The sequence below is a fragment of the Liolophura sinensis genome, chromosome 7 (genome assembly GCF_032854445.1).
Source record: "Liolophura sinensis isolate JHLJ2023 chromosome 7, CUHK_Ljap_v2, whole genome shotgun sequence".
In the NCBI taxonomy this organism is placed as follows: domain Eukaryota; kingdom Metazoa; phylum Mollusca; class Polyplacophora; order Chitonida; family Chitonidae; genus Liolophura; species Liolophura sinensis.
The window spans coordinates 58,031,916-58,056,084 of NC_088301.1; the positions used below are offsets into that span (position 1 = coordinate 58,031,916).

Here is a 24,169-nt window from a genome sequence, read left to right on the forward strand (position 1 = left end):
GCGGAAGTGCAGTAAGTTTGTGCGCATACGTTGGTGCGCCGGGTCACGTGAACGGATATGAACCCTTAACGTACAGAACAAGTGGTGGGTAAGTCAGCAAACATTTACACATTTCCAGGGGTTTATTTTATCTTTATCCAGTGTTTGTTGGAAGGCAGTTGCACAACATTTTGTTACAGACATTTGTGGAATGTATGTGCTTAGTGTAAATAAGGAAGATTTTCTGTCGCAATTTACACGTCATTTTAGGACGACGCTCTTGTTTCCCTTTCAACCGCTGATACGACTTCCGCGTGTGGTGGTGTTGCTTACCATATAGCTGATATACTTGTTACTGTGCTGGTTGTTGACAAATCGTAAGTATTTTTAGTAAAGGCCAGAATACCTTAAAATTACGTGTGTAAGACACAGATTAATTGTATACGTGTTCCAAGAATTACATTCCAGGCATGAACGTCGGCGAGAATCCCGTTGAATTCTGGCATTGCCAGTATGAATGTATGATAAATGTCATTACTACCAGGCCTAAACGGACGTAATGTGGTAACAAGTAACATCATGTTCGTGTTTAGGTGTTAGGCAGTTTGGAGTTTATATATAGCAAAATGTTTTTAGTTGGGAATCAGAACTGATGTGCGAGTTATGTTGAGCCTAACAAATTACTTTATAAACGTATTTACAGATATACTTAGGACAGAGGAAGAGTGAAATTTTACATGTAAATGCCTTTTCAATGTAATACTGAGTTACTGAGTTTTGTATTAGCAGAAATTACACAGGCTTGTAAGGTGATGAAGTTTATGATGTGACATGTCTGTATTCTATACAGGTATTCAGTTGGAAGTTTACTCATCTGTATTCCATTTGAGCTGGGTTTTGATGAGAATATGTATCAGTAGCTGTATCTTGACCTGTGGAGGTCATAACCTTAAAGCATCGAAATGACTATTTAAAACCAAGTGTTACCTACATCTACTTATTAAATGTAATGTGACTGAATGAAATCCTTTTTGAAATAAACCATTATGGGTTACTCTTGAAAGCATAATCATTGATTTTGTGATTCTGTCTATTTGTGCATAAATTTTAACAGATGGGAAGTGGCAAGACACTCTGGAAGAGATAAGTTGTCAATAAATGTGACTGATGAACAATTTGACCTATATGTAAGTTGGTTGCCATGTTGTCTTTGCCTTGATAGGTAAATTGACATATCTGGACAGATATGAAAGCTTATCGATTAAAGGAAACAACTCAAAGAAGAACCCCAACGACTTTAATTTCTCACTAAATGTTCGCCAAACACAATATTTGTGCTATGTTAGTCTGTAAACTGCATTTAAAAAACTATTACCTTAACTAGTTCCATTTAAAAACACCCATTAAAGTTGGACCTATTGCTTATCTTGACATCGGAGCCCTGACTGTGTGAAGTCATGCCATGAATACCTGCCGGCATTAGGTATTAAAAAGCCCTGCAAAGCATAGCCAAATTCGTGCATTAGGCCTATGGACTGTGTGCTTTTTAAGAAGCTCTTGTGTGACTTAATGTATAATTACTGCTGCATGTACACCTCTTAATCAGCATCTTGAAAATAATATAAATAAAACAGTTTTATCACAAATATTCTGAAAGATAGGCTAGTGCAGTGGTATTAGATCTGGGAAAAGCGTGTACAGCGTAGCAAGTGGGTGATTTGACATATTGCCCATCGGCCGCATAAATAACTCAGATGCGCTCCTGTCAAGATTTGTCTGACACAAATTGCACACCCATCTAATTATGGTAGTGCCTATGGAGAATTTGGCACGGTTTTGCAATTAACGGACTATACATTTTTATAGCCAAGTTGAGCGATACGGGTCGTGACACGAGGACCCATGCAGTCGAGCCAGGCGATTGTGAATTGTACTGACGACAATAGTCTGTCACTCAATGCTGGTGAAACTAACAATCAAGCTAATCGTTTATGTTTTAAAAAAGTATCACCGGCAACAATGAACTAGGCTTTGAATTATATTGAATGGAAAAAACGATTGGTAACACATAGAAATTCCTATTTAAAATTTGTCTGGGTTCCCGTTACGAGCTTTGAGTAACAGCATGTTGTGGTGTAGGTGGGGTGTGGACTGAACTGCAGTGGCTCCCTACAGTTTGTCATAACCTGTTGTTTCAAACATGCAAGTAGCTAAACAACTTCTGCTTTCAGCTAGAGAAAATCAGGACGTCTGTTTTTTTGTTTGGCTTTTTGGGGGGATATTATAAGGCTCGTCCTGCGGCCTTTTCTTTTAGAAATTCTGCCTGAATTAGCAAGTCTCGTACAACTATGATCGAGTTCACCCCAATCCAAGGGCATGTTTTGTAAATCTGTGGCATTTTTAGGCAATGTATGTAACTTCATAGTATCCTGTGTTACTGCAGTTGCAAGCCATACTTGAGCATGGAATACTCTTGAAATTATCTGTAAAAGTGTAGCAGTAGTTTCCTGCTGTCTGTGTTCTCTCTACACAGAGAAGAGAGAATGTACTGCCTTGATGTCACAAGGTCAATGGTGCCTTGATCGTAGAGGAGTGGATTTTCTGACGTTTGACTAAAATCTGTGTTTTTTTTTCTTCCGTTTTTAATGTAAACAATCAGTGGATTCGAGGACATTGAACTATCTGTCTGCAGTTTTGAAGGCTCAGCACTGGAGATCTACTTTAAGTGACTTCAATCCATGTGTAGCAGAACTTGTGCTTTATACTTGGATTGAAATGATCGTTCAGAATAATATTGAGTACTTAGAATCCTGATGTTTGGAATTTCATGTTCATCGTTGCAGATCATTTTAGGGGAATGAGACTGTGTTGAATCCAAGACTGTGTATGGCTGATGATGATGATTACGTCATATGATCTTTGAAGCTTTTGATCATAACTAACACAGGTTTGAACTATGATTCAAATCTCTGACCATATAATATATAGTAATTTAGGAGGATTTTTAGGCTACAGGTTAAATCAAAGGGCTTACAAAAGTGAATGTTTTCCATGGCCCTCATTGGGCCTATCAACAGGCCATTAAAAACAGTGGGTACAGATTTTTACAGCTTTTACAAAATTACGTGGCTTGTAGTTAAATTGTGTAAAGGGATCCATTAAAATTTCTCTTTGAACGATTGCTACATAGAGCAGCACTTGTTCTTCCTGGTTTCTCTATACATGTACATCTATATGCCCTAATCGGCATTAAAGGTATGTGACTTTGAATGTGAGATCAGTTCCAGCTGTGGGAAGGGAATTTGTATATTCAAGTATACAAGTCACGGCTTGTATTATTCAGTTCTTGTAGTTGAAAGTATAATGGTAAAATATGCATTGTGGGCAGCGCTAGTGAAAGTGTAGATGTATTAGACATTTGTCACTCCCTCCCATTTTTAAGCTTCGTGTAACAACACACTTTATGTAATTGTGATGTTCACAACGTTTCCCTGCTTTCACTGTTCCCCTTGGTAGCATACAAAAACTGTTTATAGTGTAAACTTTATATAAGTTTCAAGCTTCAGCTGATAGAGCATACACGTTAAGATTGCCTTTGGAAGGTTTTTCAAATTATATTTCGAACAGGTTGTTATGATGATTGATGTATGGTGAACACCGGTATCCATTACAGGGTGCACACAGTCCTTGAAACTCCTTGAAAGTGCTTGAAAAATACAATTTCATTTTCAAGTACTTAAAAGTCCTTAAAAAGGACAAATACTCCTGGAAACTCCTTAAAAATCTTAGTTTGTCCAGAGCTTAAATATTGTCTGCTGACGGCCGAGTCTGTATATCGGGAGCTCGCAGATAATTTTTCCCATAATCAGGGCTTCCGCTGGCACTCGCCTTTGTCACAAACTTAGAACAATTTTTTGAAAAGGCGATAAAATTTGAAAAAGTGCGAATGTTTTTGGTGACAAATTTATTTACTTAAGAAAAAATACAAACGTTATACATAATCAACCATGAGAGTTTTTGGGGGTTTGTAGCAGATTTTCGCAATTTTTCCAATGAAAATAATCCGCTTTCATTTCAAACGGCCTCATGTCGGCGAAACAACAACAACATCACCACAGTTGTACGGCGATTACTTGACAGAAATCGACAAAGCGGGTTCATCATTGTTGCTAGTTGACTTACATTAAATAAGGCTTGAAATCATTTTTGTTAAATAACGAATGAGAATCATGGCATTTTGGGGGATGCCTTTCATCGCCAATTGTAAAAAAAAAAAAAAAAAAAAAAATTATCAAGGGAGATAATTTAAGGTAGCGTTACACCTGTAAATGAAGTTACCTCCCAGAAAAAAATTTAAACTTTTCTACTTAGTACACTATTTTTATGGGATCCGAAGTAAATTAGATGTTTCAGAATATGTGCCGTTACATAAATGTGTAAGCCGTCTTATTTTCTCCTGTCAGACTGTGTTACTCCAATGTACTGATCATAATGTTGCATTTAAATGAACTGAATTTACAATTTAATTTCATAACAAATTTTTCTGATAGAGGAAATTACATTTTCCTAGGATCTTAAAGAAAGGTTGAAAAAAGCATGGATTTTTTTTTCTTTTAAAAAACAAAAAGCATGCTGCCAAGCATTGGTCCATTATTTTGAGGGCAATTCTTCTAAATGTAACCTTTGATAAGCTCCACATAAAGCCAGAAGAGACCAGACTGATTCTAGCAGCTACACCAAGGCAGATAGAAACAAATTACAGAAGGAGACCTACAAGAATCCTGGACGCTAAGGAAGTAGGGCTAAAGAAAAATAGTGTTTACTACAAAATCTGATGAGTAGCGAAAGTGAGTGGATAACAAAAAATACTGACCCAGAGGAAGCCCTGCATAATGATATATGGCGTTTTATTTTTTCACTGAGCCCAGGCCGGGCCAAAGAATGGGTCGCATTACAAAGATAAAGGACAGATATTTCTTGCAAAAGCAAGTGTACTATTCAATATACATGCATACAAATTAAAGCATCTATAATTCAGACTTAAAATATAGTCTACAATTTGCACCATGATATGCTTAAGTTGGCCTTGAAAATGACAAAAAACTCATGGAAACACCTTGAATTTCATTTTCAAATACCTGTACGAACCCTGCATTAGGTTAAGGTACCTTGTGTGAAATAGCGGTCAGTATACTGTTAATTGCAAATCGGGTGTCTGTGAATGTGGGGTTAACATGCTAGCATAGCACAGTGATAGTTTAATCTCAGTATTTAATGTGTAATACTTATCAGTCATAGTATGTTGAGTGTACTTGTATACTAACTTAAGCCTCATTTGTGATGAATTGTGTACATATTCATATTTTGTTGGAACTCTATTTGTTTGCCCCTTGCCCCCCCCCCCCCCCCTCCCTTCCCTCTATTTGCAGTAGGTATTTAAGGTTTGTTATGAATTTTATTATGCTTTATTTCAGTTTACATTGATGCATGTAGGTAGAGATTCAAAGTGTTATTTACACTTCATGGTATGTGGGTCAACCCAAACTCATCTTAGTCTTGGTGATTTCCTTGTTGATGTTTTCAGAGTGTTTTATGTACATACACATATATTGTCATATAACACATTTTGAAAAGTACTGGTACTACATGTAGGTAGATCACATCTTTTAAGTTGGTTTGATTTATGTGTAAAATAGGTAAGTAAAGAGGTCAGTTTGTGTTTGTTCACATTTTAAAGATACTACAGTTATAACAACCACTTTTACCTTTGTGATGTGATTAAACATTTGTAGTACAAATTTTGGGTCAGATATAAGAAAAATAGATTAAAATGTTGCTTATAGTATAATTATCTTCTACATTTTGGGACCAACCACCTTAAATATGAGTTTTGTTGACAGTTGTCTAGAACATTTTACATGTAGTTCATATATGACCATAGGTGTATGTATATGTAGGGGCCTTACTTGGTAGGTGTATCCTGCTTGGGCTTAATAGATCCATATAAGTGTTCCTGTTACAACCAATAGGCAGAAGGCAGTGGCAAAGGGAAGTAGGAAGTATATGTGCTAGATTCTGTAACTCTGTAAGATCCTGTTTGGCCCATAAGTGATTTCATTCCAAGCATGATGAACAGAATAAAAAGTGTTATTTCAGCCTGGTTCTATACACACATAAATGCTCCCTTACATGGTACTTGTATATATAATATGTAGATAAATAGTCATACCAGTATAATAGCATGGCATGTGAATGTGCGGGTGGGTCCATTTATGTGTAAGTCCGTTTTGCATGAGAAATGGTTATTGTCCTATCAAACAGCATGTGTACGTTTGTTTGTGCACATGGTATGAAGGATAAGCCTGATCTCCAACTGAATGGTATCCATTGCAGGCTTTTGACAGTTTATACAAATGTTTGTTACATGTATTTGTGCACTTCCCAGTATGACTTACTACCTGGTACATGTATTATATAAACCTTGAGACTTTGAATGCCAGACACCGATGTGTGTTATCAGGTGCAATCATACATACATATACATGTACACCTATTTGATTGGATTCATTGTGTGTTAATATGCATGGGAACAAGCTACATGTGTTATAATGTAAATCTGCCCCCCCCCCCCCCCCCACTGCCCCCCCAAACCCTAAAAAAAAAACAAAAAGCCAAAAAAAAAAAAACCCAAATGATGGTACATGTAGGCTTAAAGTGATGCTGATGTCAGCTTGGCTGTAACTGTATTGTGTATTGCTAAGGTTCTTATGATGATTGGATCAATACTCCATAGCATTTGTTTATGATTCACTGTAGGCAGCTTAAACAGACTGGGATCCGCACCTTGTAGGTACATGTATTTTCTTCTTTTTAATGGTTTATCTATGTTGTTTTACTATAGTGAATGGTTTGATGGCAGTGTAGACAATGTGTTCTTTTCTAGAATTGTTTAGTTTAACAAAACATGTGGCATAATATTTATGTCAGTTTTATGTTTACATTGAATATATCCATTCTATTGATATGACGCCATCCTTTGGTCAGGATTGAATCTGTAAGGGACAGAGGTGATGTTTGAGTATAGCGTAAAGGACCAAGCTGTTAAATGAAGCTATGGTTTCATTTTATTTGTGTGTACATGTAGCTCTTAATGTGTGCAGTCAATGGAAATTAAGTTTCACTTTTATTTTCAGATTTGCCAAACTACAGAGCTACATTTGGAAAGTAGTGGGAGGACAGAATCATGCCGCTAAAAGTTTTCAGTAACAAATCTAAGGACAAGAAGAAACTAAAGAATCCTCCTGAGGAAGAATCCAGTTTGGACATAGGTGCACCCTTTAACTTCAAGCGCAATTTTCATGTTGGCTTTGATCATGAAAAAGGGGAATTCACAGGCCTTCCAGGGCCTTGGCAGGTCTTGCTGGAAGGATCACGTATCACGTAAGTTCTAACTTAAATAAGGTTTTCACAACGTTTGTTAATACTAAAAACACACCGTTTAGAACACTGATAACATTCATCACTATGTATTATTTGGAGTATGTGTAATTCTCTGAATACATGTAGAGCTTTTATAAGTATACATGTGTAATGTGTTGTAATAAAAACATCTAAGATATGTTTGCTTTTTATAAGCCCGCACCATTAGGCGGAGTGTATTATGTTATAGAGATTCTGTCTGTCAGTAGTCGTCTCCAGGCTATATCTCCAATTGTTTTCCACGTAGAGTTTTCATTTTTGGTGGATACATACATACACTGATGACAATGTGTTGCAACTCACATTTGTTCATTTTCGCGGTTGTTATGGTAACCACATTGTCATATGGTTCCTTACATATACCATATAAATAGTTATGATTTCGTGTCCATGCTGTCTCCGTCTGTTTTCTGCGTAAGTTTTAATTTGTGGTTTATATCTTCATAGACGCGTGACGATGTGTCGTGAGTCACATTAATGCATTTACATGGTTGTTGTGATTACCACATTGCCAATTCCCTATATATACACTGTATTTATAGATAAGATTTTGTGTAACTCCAACTGTTTTCCAGCTAGAGTTTTAATTTTTAGTGGATACATACATACACACACAGATGACATTTGACAATTTTTGCAGTTGTCGTGGTAACCAAATAACAATTTTCCTTATATATACTGCAAAAATATTTACAACTTTGTGTATAACTGTTTTCCACTTAGAGTTTTAATATTTGGTGAATACGTAGACACACAGATGATGTCTCATGACTCACATTTGTTCATTTTTACAGTTGTCATGTTAACCAAATAGTTGTTTTCCTTAAATATGTGTATATATATATATATTTATTTATATACACTGTATAAATAGATATGATTTTGTGTCCGAGCTTCAAATGTTTTCTGCATAGAGTTTTCATTTTTGGAGGACACATTTTTCCATTTGCACGGTTGTCATGGTAACCACATACCTATCATCAACACACATGAAGATTCCCCTCAGCCGTTATACTCACAGCAGTGCCACTGGTATTCTTTTATACATTTCAAACAAATGCATTTGTTTGGTTGTATGTTGTGTTCGCCTGAACTCTTGTTCACATTTTGCTTAGTTAGAAGACATCTGTGTCCAGTTTTTATTGAAATGCTTTATTGAGGTATAAATTTAGTGTTTGTGATAATGAGAGTATGAAATATTGAGGCTTCATGCATTTGGTATAATATACATGTACGTGTATGTTAGTAAAAATAGCTACGTGTCTGGATGGACCTTGTGAAGGGAAAACATGTCCATGCATGGTACATTGACAAATTATATTTTTGATAGTCGGTAATCTCAAGCTAATGTAAATTTCTCAAATGATCCAGCTGCACACTTGCTGAAATGTAATTTTATCTCACATTAACCTTTATACATGTAGTACATGTGAGTTTACGCCTTCACACACACATACACTGTGTATTTTATTTGTAAAGTGGTCACACCTGGATTAAAGTGGTGATTAAAAAATTGGGTAGATTTGTTACAATGTGACGGTACATGAGTTCTACACAAACAATTCTATCACTTCAATAATTCAGGTACCGTACCTGCCTTTAAAAACATGTGAAAGCCTATTGTACATTGTATGTCATGCGTAACAACAATACTAGGTTAATAATATAACAATACATGTACATGCATGTACTTTGGATCCACGCATAATTTCAGCTTGGTGACAGTTCTGCTTGAAATTCCTTTTGACATTTACAGTTGATTATTGTTTTTTTTATAGACCGGCTGCGCTAAAGTTTATGTATTCAGAAATGATAATGTCAGTATACGTGAACATATTCATTTCATGAAATTTACACAGTTATGCATGAGGTATATGTACATGTCATCATCTGGGAGTATCAGATAATGGTTAATGTTTAATGGCTTGTTTGACTCATTTCCAAGAAGTGGTGATATGTACACCTGCCTTATAAAGTGTAGATACTTGTGTACCTATATGCAGACTTGTTTTCAAGATATGCAAAGTTCTCTTAAAACTGAGCCCACAACTATTACTTTGGTGATTTACATACATGTATGTGCACATGGAGCACACTTTGCTGAACTCCAGGATGTGGTTTAGAGTGGCATCACTACTGATCACCGATACATGTAGGTCAGGCCCTGTGTCCCTCAGCAACACATTATCTCACCATATTTAGTTCCAGCTTTTTGAACGTGAGTGGTACATGTATATGCATCTAACATTTTTAATCTCCATTTAACATTCCTGTAGTGCAAGTAACTGAGTTCAGAGTTGATATACTTATACATATCCAAGTGTAGCACTCAGAGAAAGCATGTACTTACATACGCAGGTAAAAACACCACATGTAATTGAGTTTAATCAAAGATGAGAAAGGGAGGGAAATGGGTGTTGGAAGTATTAATGGATTCCCTGCAGCAAACAGTTGTCATTCTGATTGATGTACTGATTGAAATGCTGAGGTGACTAGACAAATCAAATTGAAATTCACTGAGTTATACATGCCAAAAATGTAAAAGTGAATTCAAATACATACACATTTGCATTTTATTATTCATGCTTTCAAAGCAAGTACATGTACATGCACACGGTATACATGTATGTAGCTTTAGCATTTCAGTGTTAGATTAGACTAAAACAATTGAAGTTAGATTTACACTTTTAAATGTGATGTGAAATTCTATTGATTTCAAGCAAGGCTTTTGGGTTGTGGGTTGTACGTCTTGAAAATGAGATATTTTGACATGTTCTTGTATACTTTGAAACAAAACATTTAATAATGTTAAATAATAATGCATTTAACCTCACTGAGTAAATAGTTTTCTGATTGTTAGCACAGGGCCTTTGCAAGATACACATAGGACTTCAAATTAAAAGTGTTCAAGTTCTGGAGATGACATTATATCTGTACAGGAAAATTAATTATGTAAGTGTGTTTTTATACTCATGATGTGTCTTCTCAACAGAGAGGAAGAGCAGAAGGAGAACCCAAAGGCTGTAATCCAAGCCTTGCAGACCTTCCAAAGGTCTGTAAAAAAGAAACCAGGTTCCAATAAGTTTATGTTGGTTGGAAAGACTGTTCAGGACCCAGACGAGGACTTGAGTGAAGGGGAACGCACTGCATCAGGCGATTCAGGACCAACATTTGACGATGAATTGGTGGATAAAGATGTCCCTTCAAGTGCTGCAGGGGCTGCCGGCACAGATTCTTCACCGACGGTGTGTCTTTGTTTTGATTTTGATTTTTTTTTTTGTAGGTTAGTGATGTGCATGTACAGTCATTAATCATACACAGGAAAATTCATGTTATCATTTAGCGTTAATGGACAATTCATGTAACATGCGCAGGGCTTTCTTGAGCTTGAAAATGTTGGTAAAAAAGCACACCAACTACATGTGCAAATATCGTATATGCTGGAAAAAAAAAATACAACTTTAATTGTAAGTAAGGCCATCAGATGAGAATAACAGGAAAAAAGATTACCTGATTCTGTGTGTGATTGGATATTTAATTTGTTGAAATCTAACTTTCATCAACTGAAAAGCCTTTGCTGTCTGTAGGAGGATTCCACTGATGCTGCTACAGGTAATGATGACCAGGTGTTTAAACGGGAAAAACCCAAGGAGAAGAAAAAGCTTACTGATGAGGAAGTGATGGAAGAATTACGTGAGTAGCATTTAAAAGTCTAGGAATTGTTACACTTATACATTGGGATTAGCAGTAGATATTCATAATCCAGTCATGAGTGAATGACATCTCCTCATGAAGTCTCTCATTATATTTACACAAGTGACACAAGATGTGCAGGTTCAACCCCAGCCTTTGGAAGAGCATTCCCAAGGATTTGCAGATTCCTCAGTTCACACCCTATGTGTGCCCTGGTTGACTATTAGCTAGCAAGGGTCATGTAGTTGTTTGTAGAGACTGACATTTGCTGAAGCCCACTGTGTATCGTTCGCCAGTAAGGTGTGAAAGTGTGTATGTCACAAGTGGAAATGCCATCAGAAACTACCATTGGGTGGTGGTTTATGAAGAACACTCCAGTTACCTCTTCTCATAACTCTGACCACCATCATGGACAGATTAAGTTCAAAACTCCTAAGTTCGATGTTATGAAAACAGTTAGATAAATGAACAATTTGTTTATATTTACATTTAACTATAAAAGTTTTTCGTTTTCCCAACTTTTGTTGATGTAAATATGCTCAGTAGTAATATAATGTGTTACGTACATATATCTGTATACATGGGTTCTGAACCCCTTAGACCGCTTTGGTGGCTTAATGTTTTGAGTGTCCGCCTAAAAAGGTTTGGAGTGGCGGCAGCACATTGGCAGCAATGAATCCGCTGAAAAATTGCTAAGTACAACTTTAAACTGTAAGTCCGCTTCAGGACCGGTAGATCCAGGATCAATCCTTGGTCGAGTCACACCTAAGACTTTAAAAGAGGAAGTTGTAACTTCCTCGCTTGGCGTTCAGCATGAAGGGGATAGTGCAACGACTGGTTGACCCGTATCAGTATAATGGCTCGGGCGGGGCGGCTTACTTGCCTTCGGTAAGTCGTCTCAGTGATGCAGCACTAAATAAAAGAGCGGTGGAAATCTGTCCTGCAACAAGGAGGCACATTACACGTACATGCACCCTAATGATTCCTTCGTCGTCATATGACTGAAAAATTGTTGAGTACGACGTTAAACCCCAAGCACTCACTCACTTAAACTGTAAGCATTCATTCCTTCTAAATTTCTCACACACAAGACACACCTGGACTGCATATTGCATGAGATTTGTGTTTGTATAACATGGCTATTCCTGGAATGTTGCGATTCTTGTTGGGTCTGCCATGATATTATATATCTATCTTACTTTGAGACTGAGACTGTGATTTAAATCAAGGCTGTGATAAAGTTACAGTTTCCTGAAACATCAAATGTGATAATTATGGTAAATGACCTAAGAATTTGCCTTTTTCTGAGCATATGATTGATCTTGAAAAGATGTTATATTTAAAATGATATTTTTGTGGTGTCTTTGCTGGGAAAATGTAAGTTTAAACTCCAAATGTAAATTTTATGATATTTATTTGCCTTGAAAACTATAATTCCTTATCAGAATTTTAGGTCTTTCACAGTGTATAAGTTGATCTTGTTGAAAAGAGGAGTATTTAAATAGGAAATGAATTGTTTCAATTGTCTTAACACACATTCACACAGGTAATTTTAGGTGTCAAACAATGAGTCCGTGAGGGATGCTTATTTATTATTGATTTTACTAAACTAAATACATTGTTTTAAAGTTCATAGCTACGTTATTTTAACCAATCTGTAAGTGTTGAATTTTATACTTTCTTAAATACTTAAAAAGGAATTTCCATTTTGTCATGTTTTAGGCACGTATCTAAAATTTTAACTCACTGTTTGTCAAGCATAAGGTATGTTTCCTCAGTGACAGTCATAACAATGCTGGTGAGGGTTACAACAATATGTTTATTGCTCTAAAAAGTGGAATAAACTTATTGAAGGACATGGAGGCAAAAATGTCAAATTCACATATACATTACCAGAATTCCATTGTTTAGAAATATGCAACTTCCCTACAACTAGTCTCCAAAGCACATTATACATGTTACGTCGTCTGTAAAAGTTTGCCCCACCTGGTGGAGAAATATGCCAAATGCCATATAGGAAATTTTGTACTGAATCACGGGAAATCTACGATTTCACTAGTAAATCATTGACTATTTTTATGTTTCCAAGCGACTCTAAAACAATTACTATTAATGAGATTTTTGTTCTTTTACAAAACTACATGGTCATAATTTTTTTAAAATCTTTATGTCGGCATAACCACATTTTCAACACTTTTCCCACCATACATCAGCCGTGTCTCAAGTGTTTGCTGTGCAGTAGAAAAAACAAAATACATGGCTGCGCAGATACATCACAATGTGTTAGGGATCGAAGGAAAGTGTAAAGTGCCGTAGAGACTAGCTATAGGGACATTGCATACTTCTAGGTAATGGACTTTTGACATTAGGGATAATTATGATACTCATAATAACTTTGTGTATTGATTTGCTTACATGTTTTTTAATTCATCATTTTACTTGTTTACTAGGACTGTTGGTCACCAACGAAGATCCAAATATAAAGTATAAGATCCAAAAGCAGCTCGGAGCTGGGTAAGTCCATTTATTTATTCTTTTTGCATTTATACCATGGCACAAGTACCTAAATTTACACTGTCTTTCAGTGGTCCTTTGCATCTCTGTCTGCATCTTTCAACATTAGCTGGCTGTAGACATCAGGGTCCAGTTTCATAAAAAAAATTTTATTGTGCATTTGTCTTACAATGTTTTGTTTGTCACTGTTAGTGTACCATGGTCCTATATGTGCGATTATCGTACATGTACAACATCTTTGTGAAACTGGGCCCCTGGACTGAACTGAACTGAATTGAACATAGGAGGGCCTTCTGGTTTGGAGCAGATTCCTTTCAACCGATGATGTGAAGACTTTTCCTCAATAAATCTGGCTTCTCGGTTAAAGGAAACATTATACAGTGCAACCTGGCATTCTGAGGCAATGCTTGTTCTGAATGAGTTCTGTTGCCAGCTGACTTTGACAAATTGTTAATGCAGCCTCTTGCCACAGCATATCCATTCTGACACGAGTAACTGTTCTCAGTTTTACATACTTGTATGACTGATCAATTCGACCAAAATGCTTCAAACTAACTCTTAAAATAACCTCAAAGCCTGACTTATCACCTTTTGCATAAGAAGAAGAAAACAATTAATAATAGTAATAAAAAAGTACTTGAGGGCCATACAGTTATTTGTTGAACATAATATTAAAATAATGATACAATAAATGTGGAATGAACAAAACCTGTCTTTTTCCATTACAGAATCCAGAGACCTCTTGCTTTGTCATGCTGTTGTAAAAACACAGAAAATTACCTCCCTTGAACTGGGCACCTAAAGCCAGAAGCAAATGTTTGCTCCTTAATCTGTGTTTTTTTTCATGGACTATGTCATAAGTACATCATCACTCTTATAATGATGGCTTGATTGTTTAATATTTGAAAGCACTGGCATTGGGGTATTGTTTCTTTTCTTTTTCATTTTTTTTTTTTGTTAGCTGTATTTAGTAGAGTTTTTATTTTTGTGTAATACTACTTTCCTTTTGTGTCCAGTGCTTCAGGAAAGGTTTGCATGGCTACAGACAACATCACTGCAGATGTCGTTGCCATTAAAATGATGGACTTGGACAACCAACCAAAAAAAGAGTTGATAATTACAGAAATCCAAGTGATGAAGGAGCTGAACCACAAAAATTTGGTGAACTACCGGGATAGCTACTTGGTTGGGAAGGAGCTGTGGGTGGTTATGGAGTTTCTGGATGGGGGCGCGTTAACAGATGTTGTCACAGAGACCATCATGAATGAAGGTCAGATTGCAGCAGTTTGTCTCGAGTGCCTAGAAGCCTTGAAGTTCCTGCACCAGCAAGACATCATCCATCGAGACATTAAAAGTGACAACGTTCTCTTGGGAATGACTGGTCAAGTCAAAGTGACAGACTTTGGATTTTGTGCTCAGTTGTCAGACAGCCAGAATAAACGTGTAACAATGGTCGGCACACCTTATTGGATGGCTCCAGAAGTGGTAACCAGGTGAGTGACACCTTCAGAGCTCCTTTATTGCAGCCTTCCTTATACCTATAACAAACTAACACACTTAAGTATTGAAATATTTCACAATAAACATAATCTGTCCTGCTTTTTGAAATGGCTTATTTTGAGGATTTTTTGAGCTGCTGTTAAACATACATGTACCATAAGGTAATACTTTGCATATGGTTGTGATTTCACTTATTGTATGTGTATTTTAACGGATGGAGTAATAAGAAGTATGATATGGTGAAGATAGCACATGTACCAAACAGACGCCTGTGCATGCTTTAGCAGAGCTGCTTGGCATAACAGTAGCATGTTTTATCAGAACACCAAGTTTCGTGTTTTCTTTTACAGGACTGTTAAGTAGAGTGGCATGTACATTGTACTAGTAGATGTACTACATACATGATACAGACTTACACATCTTACATGCCTGTAGTTTATTACAAATGGACATGTTAGCATACAGAAAAAGAGACTGGCCCTTCCAATGATACCTATAGATTTTATATTTCAACCTTAAATTTTTTTTTTTTTTTTGATGGGAGGTGGGGTGTGGCAGGATGAAGTATGAGAACAAGTCACGACTGGGCATGTGCATGAAGTCTAGTTTCTTGTTGCCTCTTCAAAATACGATTAAAACTAACAGTTTTTCACATTTGTATTTTTTTTTAAATTTTTCTTTTCTTTATAAACCATCCTTATTTAATTTTTTCTTAACTGATAAGTTCTGAAATACGGTATTTAGAAAGATCTTCTTTGTATATACACTGTACAGGCACGTGTGATATGATTCTATATACCAGTGGTACAAGTACATGTATAACTGAAATGTAATACTTTCTAAACATCTGTCTGTTGGATGGTTGGTTAATTAAACAAAGTCTTAATGGTGTAAGCCTCCATGCCTGTCACTTGCTCAATAGATATTTAAATGAGGTACATGTAGTATATCTACATACATGTGTTTTCCAGCGATGTAGAGGAAAATGATGGAATCTCTGTATTAAAAAGGTAAATGATTCTTTGTGTTTGTTGGTATGTTTGTTGTTTGGCGGAGGGTTTACACATTACAGGATTTGTAGGATGGCTGACTACATAGATCAGTGTCATGGTACATCAGTAGTTCTTATACATGTACATTGTTTATCTATATTTGGTCTTACAAGAAATGTCTGCCATCCATTTTACTAAGCATTCTGAATATGAGAGTCTGGCATGGATCAATGTTTTGTACATATCTGTATATATATTTGTCCTATATGGTTGTACCTGAGTGTAAATTCCAAACCTCAGAATCTTGGAGGTGCATGTTCCATGTACAGTGTACATGCAGGCAATAAGTCCTCGGTAGTCTTAAAATAGCAGGGGCGTCTGTGTCGGAGGGGGTTAGCATGCCAGCGTGGCGCAGTGACACAGGATGCTCTCCAGTGCATGGTACCTTCCTCTCCGTCCGTGCATGGGAAGGTCTGCAGCAACCTGCGGATGCTCGAGGGTTTCTGCCAGGCTCTGCGTGGTTTCCTCCCACCATAATGCTGGCCGCTGTTGTATGTGAAATATTCTTGAGTAAGACATAAAACATCAATCGAATAAACAAATCAACATCATATTGATCAAAGTACATGTACATGTATGAGTATAAACTTACAAAATTTCATTTAACAATGATACCAAGGACAGCAGTATTTAACAAAATATTTTTAATTATTATTTTTCAGTCAAGAGAGAATTGATTGTCTATATTAAATAAGAATTGGACATTATTCAGTTGGTGTCCACCTGCCCACACATTTTTAGTTGTGCATGCATATTATCAAAAGTTACTGTGTACATGGGTCTTTCTTTTTGTATAACAAACTTAAATGTGTTTACAATACAGACTGACTGGTCAGTTCTAATTCTGATGAAATTTGCGTTCAGTTATTAAAATGTTATTTGTTTGGTGTATCATTTGAGGTGCACAATTGAATGTTTTGTATATTAAAGTAGAAGTACATAAATGGAGAGAAGTTTGGCACTGCAGTATATGTGAGGTAGACCACATGTCTGTACTCCCTGTGGACGATGTATTAAAAATGCACAAGGTGACACTGATGATTTATGGGAAATAATTTGTTGTCTGCATGTCACAGTCAGTAAGCACTGTCAGTGTGGCCAGAATGCATTGTGATGCTGCCTGTAAATAGAAAGGTAAGATCTGCTCTTACTCTGACTGTATGCACCAAACAGTGTGGAGTGGGAGTACCTACATGCAGATGGGGAATCGTATGAGATCATATTCATTTTTATTTTTACATGTACATTTTGTATTTTGGGGCAAATTTGTTGAAAACAAGGAGTATTCAAGAGTGGCATTATGTGAATAGCGCATGTAATCCCTTTGCAGGAGTTCTGTCCCCTTGCACCTCTCAGCAGAAAGTCTAGATATGCATTTGTGTGTGATACTAGTGTTCTAACATTATTTTACCAGAAGTGAAGTATGTACATGTACTATGTTTTAAATTTTACAGTGTGCATATTAGTAATAAAACCATATTAATGTATGCATGTACCTATATGTTTCAGTTATACAATCATGTATATTAGCAGACTGTTTGATCATCTTTTCTTAACCAGTAGATCTATTTTTTATGCTGTGACATGAGTCTGCTTAATTTATTAACTATCTCACATGACACTGCTGGACTGACCCCTCACATCAAGTGCAGATCTCAAAGTGGGCCGTGTGGACCTTTATTAGGACTTCTGCTAAAATGGTCACATTGGGGTATTTTTGTTCGTAGTCACTAGGGCTATTTTTGTTCGTAGTCATTAGGGGTTTTTTGTTCGTAGTCACAAGGGGTTTTTTGTTCGTAGTCACTAGGGTTTTTTGTTCATAGTCACTAGGGTTTTTTTGTTCGTAGTCACTGTATTTCACCTTGTTAATTTTAGTTTTCAGCCAAGCCTCATACTTTGCCTGATTCTGATTGATTCATCCACCTTACAAAAATACAACACTGCTAAAACACTCCCACAGGTTATGATGGTCTGTGGTAACTGTAATAGTTAAACTGTGTGAATAACAAACAGTTACACATGCTACATTACCTGTTTAAAGCCTTGCTATCATGTACATATAGTCTAATATCAAGGTTGACGTGATTCTCAAAATTTATACTTGACCTTTCAAATGTGGGATATGTCTGGAAAAAAAAAACTATGATGTGTCACAAAGATCCAATTATGAACTGCTATCATGAACCTGGAAATTTGAGGTCAAAAGTTATATGTGGACATCTTTAACATCTACATACATGGGCCTACATACATGTAAATGTATTTAACAATGATGCCATGGTTTCAAATGTGAGTGTTTCCAAGTATGAATCTGCCAACATGGGATACATGTACCTCAAAGTTAGACCTTGGCTAAAAGCCAGTGTGCAGTAATTACATACATATACACATATCCCTCTGGTAGGAAGAAAAACGTTAAATGTCTAGGCGCATTTGTAGCTACTCCACCTAATATTTATCCTTCTCAATACCTGTACAACTACTGGGGGATACAAACGTGTAGTTAGCCAAGCTTAAAGCTGACGTATACCAGTATGCAGTTAGCCAAGCTTAATGCTGAATGTGTCTTGTCCAAAAATTAGCAGAATACAAATGTCCACAAAATAAAAGACCTGTTAATACTTTGATTGTTGACACTTTACGCTAAATTTTGATTCTTCAAGGACAGTTCAGTTTATAATGTATACTTTGTTGGACTAGTAATATATTTATTGCATGAATTTAAATGGCCACACATATGTTGACATATTTGTATACAGCAGATTATTGATGTGTGTGAATGATATTATACCGTGAACTGATCCAAAATCTTGTAAAAAAAAAAAAAAGTATGGCAACATCATTGCGTGAAATCTTTAACACAGTTACTTGCGTCTTGTGGGGAGAATAAAGTTTTATGCACTGGTCAGGCTGTACTTGCATGTATTTTAGTCTCTGATGATGTGGGTTGTACTTGCTGTGGATTGTGCATTTGTATATTACAGCATGTCTTACGGCTGTTTTCTCCATTTAGAACAGGTGCATTGGTGTGTCCTATTAATGTGTGTATTGGGTACTTGGATCACATACATGTATAATACACATTCTTGTATATGGTACCATATTTCATTGGAATATTTGTGGCTGTATACTTTTAGGTTGTGTGAGGGTGGAGGAGCTATTATTGATGGAATTGTTGAATGTCTCTCTGCAGACAGTTGCTGTATCCTCATGTGTTCGGAATCAGTCCAATAAACCACAAACAGCTGTTCAGTGGCTTATTGTGCTACATGTGCTTGTCATTCATTTACTTAAATATTGTGTCTGTGGAGAAATTGACAGTGAGAAAGCAAATCTATTAAACAGAATTTACACCATTTCTGTTGAAGTACATGCTAGTGTACATATACATGTACATGTTGTTCATCGTTACAATCTGTCAGGTGTTCTGTATTGATTACAACGTGGTAGGCATAAAAGATCATTTTATTATGTTTGTTCTTTTTGGCTGGTGTGTCAGAAAATAAGAGACCTTGTTTTCACGTTAGATTCAAGTTAACTTATATCTTTTGCACATGTGTCTTCTGTTGAAAACAATTGATGATATGGCCAATATTCCTCTACAGGAACATATGATGAGCTAAGAGGATTTATTTAATTGTGTTGTTCCAGGAAACAGTATGGAAAGAAGGTGGACATATGGAGCCTTGGCATCATGATACTGGAGATGTTGGATGGAGAGCCTCCCTATCTGAACGAAACTCCGGTCAAGGCTATTTACCTGATTGCTTCTCGTGGCAAGCCTCAGATCAAAAACCGCGAGAAGCTTTCTTCAGATTTGCAGGATTTTATTGACAGGTGTTTGGAAGTTGATGTGGATAAGCGTGCAGATGCTGATGAACTTCTCGCACATGCTTTTCTGAAAAAGAGAAAGGCATTATCTACACTGAAACCCTTGATTGTGGCAGCAAAAGAGGCTACAGGCCACTAGGAGACAGACTTATATAATGAAAGGTCCCCAATAACTCAACACAGCTTACAATAAACAGTGTGCAGGAATGTAATGGTGCAGCTCCAAGTTATTGTCCAGTTTGGTAAGAGCACCACTGCAGTGCTTATTGGCTCTTTGGTTAATGCAGAAAGGAATCTCGTCTTGGAAAGGCATTTTTGTGAATTCCGTTTATTCCAATCAGAGAAGGACTTTCATTAGAAAAAAATTGTGAATAGTATTGATAAGCATACACATTTCTTCCCTGAAAAAATTGTGAATAGTATGGATAAGCATGCACATTTCTTTTCCCTAATATTGTCTAGGAAGTATTTTTGTTGAATGAATTGTATGTTATGCATTATGACTTGGATGTCTGTTGATGCATTGACCTTTTAGCAGGTACTGAACGGATTGCCGTTAACATGTATTTTACATTACTTTTTTTTTCTGATCACTGTGAGAAGGTCTGCTTTGGCTAATGCACTCTGGCCATGCGCTCACAGGCCAGAGAGTCTTGTGAAATATTGATGTGTATGTGTAAGCATATTCGAAAGTATTACATGTAGTTTATGTCAAAGATAAATCATGTTGTTGTTGGGCAAAACTTCTCCAGCAGTCACAGTTTGTCTTGTGCCTTAAATTAGAATAGACCAAAGCACGAACAGTGTAGTTTTGCAGTACCTTTTTATCACAAAAACAACCCTATGGTTATGTTTACAAAACTATGAGTCTCAGGCATTTTGACTGGCTGTACCATAAATATTAGTTGTGTGAGGATTTGCTTGAGGATTTTAATTGATATGGTGTGAATCTTTATTACCCAGATGGCTGTAGATGCTACTCAAGAGTGTAACAAAATTACAGGTGTAAAATACATTCTGTCTATAAGGCAAACAAAATTGTAAGAAGCCATTCTTTAAAATGGAGAAAGTGGGTAAATAATTAAGGTACATGTAGTTTTCGTTGAGCATTGTCCCAACATGCCTGTAAGTGTCTGCTTCACTTAACCAAGGACGATGTTCCATACAGCCATGGAAAGTATAGGTCCTTGTGGTATAGTGTCATCGTTTTTTGTAGTTAATAGCAAGTAATGTACATGTGCATATGTCCATGTCTGGACTAATACCTGCTGTCATAATGTTACTGCTGGTGATGTGTTTCCAACTTTATCAGCCTTCAGCCTTTATCTTTGGGTTTATTGGGCCAGAAAACTGCACAGGCAGTGTGACATGCATAATGTACCCTTATATAGTTATAAATCTTTGTGATACTCTTTTGATATGTCTTTTTTTGCCTTTCATACATGGTGTGTTTCTGTCTGAAAATTTATCTCTGTTGAAGTACATGCAATATAGACACCATCAAATACACTTGGACCAGGTCTGTGCTTTTGTAACCCCTATAATTTGCTGTTCCAGTGGTCTCAGTGTGGTAGAGCATCAAACTAGAACAGCAAAATAACCAAACACACAAGACATTATTTGGTTCTAATCTATTTAAACCAGGTCAACTTTCTCTGTGTTGCAAAATCACAGTTTGTGCCATTTCCTCACGTATATCAGCATTTGGTGCCCATACTAACCTAAAAGGAGTTTCTATTTTTATTAAAGATGGTTAATATTCTTTGCAAAAAATGTCAGAAAAAATTAACCTTACCCTTTTTATAATCCACTTTCAACCAGACATGGTTATTTACCTATTCTGTGAAATGTAAAACACTACGAAAAGAATGTTCTGCATGTAGTTAAAGTTTTGTTTTATACTTTTCACTTTTCAGCATCCTAACCTTGTGATAGATGCATGTACTGTTTACCTATTATGGTGTTTTATAAATTTTTAAAATCAGGGAACTAGAACAAATCTAGTTTTCTTAGTTATCTGCAGATGGTTATTGTATTTAGTTAGATGTTGAAGAAAAGGTGAAAAATGTTTTATATTTTATATTGAACATGTTAAAGAATTTGACTAAATTGTTAGCTATTTTACATATTATATTTTAACACTATAGCAAATAATGCATTCCAGAGTTTTGCAACTATTCAAAAAAAGGGAATTTTTTATGTAGTTGATGTTCGTTGAGTTTAAGCTAAAATATTTTTAAAATCCTTCTTTTTTTGTATTCAATCTTCCAATTGTCTTAAGAAGCAAACATGTGAAGCCACTGATGCCTTATTTGTTGAGCGAAGTAACATTTTTATCATGTAGATACATTCCTGTTTTATCAAATGGTGATATTTTGATTATTTGTAGTCAGTCTGAGCAAGAAAATATCCTACAGGTATGCCATCAGGCATGAACAAGCATGGGTGAATTAAAAGCACCAGGCAATAACATTACTTGCATATGCAATTCAAGGCAATGGTGGTCTTTATAATGTCTATTTATATTAGACATTAGCTATTTCCACAGGTCACCTTTCATAACAGCTTTTGTAAGCCATTTAATGGTCTCTTTCAGAAGTCTGAGTAGGCTACTTAATATGTTAGAGGATCACAAGAAATACTTATTTATCTAATGTTCCTAGACCTTATTTTAACACATTTTCAACACCAATTTAGGTAAATATTATAATAAAGTCAGTTTTTGTACAGAACTGGATTTCTCTTAGATTATTATATGTTGTGTCTGTTTCTGTAGCACCCAGAAATGTATGACCAGTCGGAAGAAGCTTACAGGGGGACGCGAAGAACTCCCAACTGCCCCAGTACATTAAACGAGAATACAGGGGCCATAAAGTAAATCGGAAACTCTGTGACCTTAGATTGCTGCACGAGGTATCGGTCATGGTCACAGAATCCTTATTTTAGATCCTTGCTTGATCGAAATAAATGATTCCCTCCCCTTTGTGCAAATTGAAGAGAGTTGGAGCAGGGTTAAATTGTCTTGGCATTACGAAAAGAGGGAGGGCCAACACGCGTACTAGGTCCCCAACCCCACGCCGCTAATTGCTTAAGGAATGACGAAAATAACTGATGATAGGGATGTGATTGTGTTTGACGAAGATGCAATGGTTTATGATCTAGTCCTAGTGATGATGAAAAGAAACATGATGTGTGCATGTGCCTAATATATCCGCCACTGTAGGGATAACTACAGATTGTTGCTATATAGGCCTATAATAAACTCGTATAGGCATACCTGCGATTTGAAAGAACACTACAGGTTTTTTTTTTTCATTTTGACCTTGCCGGCAGGTACGTTCGACGACTCGGTGTTTAGGAGAATTTTTCACGCACTCTTAGTAGTGTTCTGAAAAATGATATAACTTGTACGATGATACATACAAACGAAAGCGCATAAAACCATGCTCTTCATGCTCTCTCCTGCTCCCGATATAAACTACAAGCAAGGTACGTGCCCGCACTTTCTTTCAAGCGGTTATCGATTTTGTTGAGGCTTTAGCACATCATCCATACCTTCGCCCCAAACGTTTGATTCTAAATTTATCAAGGATCGGAGTTGGCTGTTCTCCCGGAAGCGACATTGTCAGAAGGGTGGGCACCTAATCACAGAGCGAGGATGAACCACCCCAGAACGTCTGAAGAGGTGTCCCATTACTTGAACCATTCCCTTGGGTTGAAATTAATTGCAGCCTGAAAATAACTGAAAATGTCGGTGTTGTTACAGAGCCGGGAATTAGTCGCCCTTTGTATGGTTTGGCGACAGACAACACAGCCAATTTTGTCGGCAGGAAGAAAGTGTAAAGGTGCTCAGTACATGGGAATAAGAGCCGATTTTAATCGTAATCGTCTGACATCCAATGGAAAGTCGATTCCTTTGATCGGCAGGACTAAACGAATGAAAACAGATCATTGAACAATCTGATCAAATAGAAGACAAACCATCTCTGATATATTATTTACGGCTGGATAGCGTTTTATTAGACCTAGGGGACGCGGGACGTAACGGAACAACTAGGTTGCGCGTAAATAGCGCGAAATGATGCAATTAGGTGTTTGTTTAGGTATTGGTACGTAGAATG

The 24,169-nt window shown here is 36.6% G+C and overlaps 1 protein-coding gene across 3 annotated transcripts; it reads left to right on the forward strand.

The window, feature by feature from the left end:
- The first annotated feature begins 46 nt into the window (after window positions 1-46).
- LOC135469914 (serine/threonine-protein kinase PAK 1-like) lies at window positions 47-22,569 on the forward strand. 3 transcript variants are annotated; one of them, XM_064748555.1, is made up of 8 exons: window positions 47-88; window positions 7,173-7,419; window positions 10,451-10,703; window positions 11,046-11,151; window positions 13,602-13,665; window positions 14,682-15,158; window positions 16,137-16,175; window positions 19,869-22,569. In XM_064748555.1, the coding sequence occupies exons 2-8, from the start codon at window positions 7,223-7,225 to the stop codon at window positions 20,185-20,187; spliced, it is 1,455 nt and encodes a 484-aa protein (XP_064604625.1). In that variant the 5' UTR covers window positions 47-88; window positions 7,173-7,222; the 3' UTR covers window positions 20,188-22,569. The 3 variants fall into 3 exon arrangements, with proteins under 3 accessions (XP_064604625.1, XP_064604624.1, XP_064604626.1); XM_064748554.1 differs by lacking the exon at window positions 47-88 and adding an exon at window positions 106-356; XM_064748556.1 differs by lacking the exons at window positions 47-88; window positions 16,137-16,175 and adding an exon at window positions 106-356.
- Window positions 22,570-24,169: the final 1,600 nt, after the last annotated feature.

What these genes read in the sequence shown, in the direction of transcription:
- LOC135469914 (XM_064748555.1), top strand. Translation starts at nt 7,223, where the DNA reads ATGCCGCTAAAAGTTTTCAGTAACAAATCTAAGGACAAGAAGAAACTA. An exon ending in CTGGAAGGATCACGTATCAC is followed by an intron (nt 7,420 to 10,450) that starts GTAAGTTCTAAC and finishes TCTTCTCAACAG; the next exon opens with AGAGGAAGAGCAGAAGGAGA. An exon ending in GGAAGTGATGGAAGAATTAC is followed by an intron (nt 11,152 to 13,601) that starts GTGAGTAGCATT and finishes CTTGTTTACTAG; the next exon opens with GACTGTTGGTCACCAACGAA.